Source organism: Myotis davidii, unplaced genomic scaffold (genome assembly GCF_000327345.1).
Source record: "Myotis davidii unplaced genomic scaffold, ASM32734v1 scaffold1494, whole genome shotgun sequence".
NCBI lineage: Eukaryota > Metazoa > Chordata > Mammalia > Chiroptera > Vespertilionidae > Myotis > Myotis davidii.
Genome location: NW_006286246.1, coordinates 2142780 through 2147084, shown reverse-complemented (window position 1 = coordinate 2147084; position 4305 = coordinate 2142780). Strand labels below are relative to the sequence as shown.

The 4305-nt window shown below is 53.0% G+C and overlaps 1 protein-coding gene across 1 annotated transcript in view; it reads right to left on the bottom strand.

Moving 5' to 3' along the window:
• The window catches only part of ARID1B (AT-rich interaction domain 1B), a 387394-nt gene that overhangs the window by 18441 nt on the left and 364648 nt on the right, over positions 1 to 4305 (bottom strand). Inside the window, 1 exon segment of the mRNA XM_006779610.2 lies at positions 2527 to 2731. Coding sequence (XP_006779673.1) covers positions 2527 to 2731 — 205 coding nt within the window.

Here is a 4305-nt window from a genome sequence, read left to right as displayed (position 1 = left end):
GGGCATGAGATCCTGGCTAGGCTGCTGATCAACTGAACGCTGTCTCTGTGTCATTCCTTCTTAGCCGACTCCGTCCACACCTTTGGGGACCCCTGGACCTGCTGGGGCTAGACGCCAGCAGTTTAGTGAGCATTTAAACCAGGGGTGGGGAACTCTAGCCCGAGGTCTGAGAAATCATTTGACCTGGCCCTGCCAAAGCCTTCGGGGTGAGTTAATTAAATGTTTGACCAAATAGAGCAGGCTAATTTTTAACTTGATAATTTTGTATGGCCTGCAAATGATATAAACATCCAAATGGCCCTTGATAAAAAAAAAAAAAAAAGGTTCCCTTCCCGATTTAAACAAATAATCTAGAATGTTTTGTAGGAATCTTTTAACTGACGTTTGCCTGGATGTGCAGGTAAGGAGTCAACCACAATTATGTGCCCATGGGAAAAACTGACCTCAAAGACACACATTTTGGCTGAAATTTAGTTTTTGGAAATGTTGTAGTATGCAAGACCCTGATATGGCAAATTGTTGACAATTTTTTTCCTTCTTTGATAGTAAAAACGTTTCAGAGACGAGTTCCTCGGTGACAGTCCCAGAATCCGAGAGGACAGACCCAGGGGTGCTGGGAAGCGCCTGGCTCTGGCCACGGACTGAGGGGAGTCACCACCTCAGGGACCCGTCCCTGTCTGTCTTGCTGAGCACAGATCACCTGAGATGACGGTTGGCCCCTGCATACCCCGCGCCTGCCCTCCAGACCCCGCCGACTGCATGGAGGAAGCGCTCCCCACTGCTGCCTGCCCCACAGGCCACTGAGGAGGACGGATTGTCAGAAGCACATCTGCAATCCATGCTCTTTGTGCAGGTAGAACGATAGCGCTGCCATGAACACTGCAGTGTAGAAAGAGGGAAAGGCAAGGCGCACTTTCGGAGGGACCTGCCCAGCGGGCGCCGGGAGGACTATTCTCCACATGCAAGTGCGGCCCATTCACTGCACCAGCTCTTTCCCGGCGAATGAAATGCACCTTCAGATCTTTGTAGACGTCACCTCTTCGGCTCCTACACCCCACTGGGTTTTTATTTTGGAAATCTAGTGTCAGAGCTGTTCATAGGCAGCTTGTTTTACTCTGTGAATTCAATGTGGGGAGATTTTTAAAATTAGGTTCCAGGTTTTCAGGCACAAGGTCACTGGCAAAGGCTGGGGTCAGAGAGGAAGCTTTCTGCTGGTCCTTAGCAATGCCAGATTGAAACCAGGTGTGTCAATACAGCATTTACGCGAGGCCCGGCCTAGCGCCTCCGGTGTCAGCTCTGCCACCCAGGAGCAGCTAAATGAAGAGAAACCACTTTTTCCCTCGGTCACCGATACCATCTTCCAGGTGTCAACGCTCCCCATTACAAGGTGCTTCACATACCGCGCAGGCAGGGAGTGCCGGGCCGTTCCGCACTGTGGCTCTGACTCTGGGCCAGTTCCTTAGACTGATGTGCCTTAGTTTTCTTATGGATTTAAAACAATCTGTGTCCCGAGTCTGATATGAGACTAAATGATAAGGCGTGGATTTCAGCCCAGAGCGAGCTGTGTGACAGGAAGCGCAGGACGCTCGGCCCGCGTGTGCAGGGCAGACGGTCAGGAATGGCCACCCCAGGGCCGGATGTGGCGGAACTAGACGCGGGGACAGTGTTGCTGAACTTCAGAGAGGCCGCCACCCAGGACAGGATGACCCCTCATACTGTGTTTATTGAACACAATGGTTTCACAGAGTCAAGCAAGCTGTCTCACAGGCAGAATGAGGGCTGCTGGCGGGAGCTGAAGGAACGCGGGGTCGCCATCAGGTGAGAGAAGACAGGAGACAGGCAAGAACCAACTTGGATTTTCGTGTGAGAACTCAGGTGCCCAGCCATCGTTCCTAACACTCCTGACCGCGGTCGAAGCTAACTGCTGGCCTGAGGCCGAGCTGTGAGCTGCCTGTCAAACTGCAGGGGGACTTTCCGGGGTGCAGATTGCCAGCACGGCTCCCTGGGGGAGTCGTTTTGACAGTGAGGTGGACTATTAAAAACAGCGGTTCTCAACCTGTGGGTCGCGACCCCTTTGGGGGTCGAATGGCCCTTTCGGGGGTCTAACAACCCTTTCACAGGGGTCGCCTAAGACCATCGGAAAACACATCTATAATTACATATTGTTTTTGTGATTAATCACTATGCTTTAATTATTTTCAATTTGTAGCAATGAAATTGGGGGTCACCACAACATGAGGAATTATACTAAAGGGTCGAGGCATTAGGAAGGTTGAGAACCACTGATTTAAAAACACCTGTCTGAGGAATAAAGGCAGACAGCTCAGAGCTCCAGTCTATTTGACTAAAAGGCAAAGCTAAGGAGCGTGGCCTTCAAAGTGCTGACCAGAAGGGACACCGGGCCGTTTCCTCGTCCCCGAACACTGCCAGGGGGCGCACTGGAGCCCACAGAACAAAGGCCTGCATCCCGGCGGCCCGCCCTCCGCCTCTGCCTCTGCCGGCAGCGGCTGCAGCGCCCGCACTCACCAGGAGATGGCGGCTGCAGCTTGGGCTGCTTCTTGGTCTCCCCGGTGCTGAAGACTTCCGGCGGCGGCTCCTCCCCGCGCTCGATTTTGCACTCGAAGGCGAACAGGTACTGGATGTACTGCTTTTTCAGGGAGCTCGCGGCACTGCTCGAAGTGCCAACGTTTAGGTTGGTTGCCAGCTCACGCCACTTCTTGTTTTTATTAACCTGGCAAAAAACACCCAAACGGCAGGATCATTGGTTTGCAGCAAAGTGGCTTGTTTAAAGCTGGGAGACAAAAAAAGCACTTAATGTGCTGGTTTACTTTTTCCATTTGCCTCTTTAGCTAATGCTCGTTACTCCCACTCCGTAGAGCAAAGGCAGCATTCACAGTTATGAAGCCATTAAGGAACCTGCTGGTGGGGACATGAAAAGCATCGCTTGTCCAGACTTTGCTGCCTGGGGCCCCTCCGAGGCCTCGCCCTCCTCCAGAGCCAGCGGGCAGCCAGGGATGGATCTGAGCAAACGCACTCTCGCTCACACTTGGCCCTGTCCCACCTCTAGTGAAAATTTTAAAAAAGGTATCTAAAACCCATCTGAAAAGCAGCAACAGAACTATTTTGTGAGTTAAGTGTTTCAGCCTTGACAAGAAAAACGGTGTTCCCTTCCAACAGGCTCCCAGAAAGATGGGCCTCTGAACCCGGCGCCCACCCTCTCACGAGGCTGTCTTGTGGGGTTGGGCAAAGACAACACTGGGTGCAAAGGTCAACAAGGCCCTGACCAAATCACTCCAACTTAAATGCCCGGCACAAGCCGTGGGACCTGGCAGCCCTGTGACCCACCAGCCGGCCTTCGGGCAGGCAGCTGGGGCTCGTGAAGGGCAGGAGCAGGTGGGACTCCCAGGGCTCCCTTCCTCGCAGGCAGGAGAGAAGACAGTTGCAAAAACAGAAGAGAAAAAACAACCCCGCAGTGTTATGTAGGGTTTTAGGCTTTTGATTCCCACCTTTTGATTCCCACTGGGGAACAGAGTTATGGAAGGTTTAAACACAAGAATGAAACATGAAGACCTGCAAATACGAGGGATTATTCTGCCTTCACGTGCGTCCTGGATTCAACAGCTTGGGTAAGGGTTAAGGGCACAAGTGGTTTGTAATGAAATGTTAAATTTTTGGATTCAAACTTTCTCACAAAGCTCTTTATATCCATTTACTTAGTACTAAATGGCGCATGATAAACCGCACACGCTCACGGAAGTGACTAATGCGACTCGGTGCTTAATGCCGCTGGCAGCAGGCAGGCGTGGACTGCTGCAGAAACTCGGCGGAGGGCTGCCTGGGGCTCCCTGAGAAGCGAGGCATTGAGCTGAGCTGTGTGGCTGCAGCTGCTCTAAGCACCTCTGATGGTCACCAGGCAGAGATGAAGATGGGTGTGAGCGGCCAATGCCAAGCGCACACCACTGAGTCACAGCTACATCCAAGCACCCTATTAGCCAGGCCAGCAGTCTCGCTGGCAGACCCAACCCTAGCGCACACAGCTAGTCAGAGTGAGGTCCAGACAAACCACACTGCTATGGTGGTGACCCCCATTGCTTAGTATCCTGGGGACTAACATCCGTGCGGGAGGTCTCGAGGCAGGAGAGGCCAGGGGTCTCAGTGCAGAGGGGACGTGCATCTTGATTCTCCCGGGCTGACGTGGTGTGATTTACCACGTGATCACGCAGGGCCGCGCCCCAAGCTGTTTCAGTTGCAGTCCTCGGGGCCCTGTGCGTGGGACGGGGCACCCCAGGCAGAACAAAGGCCTCT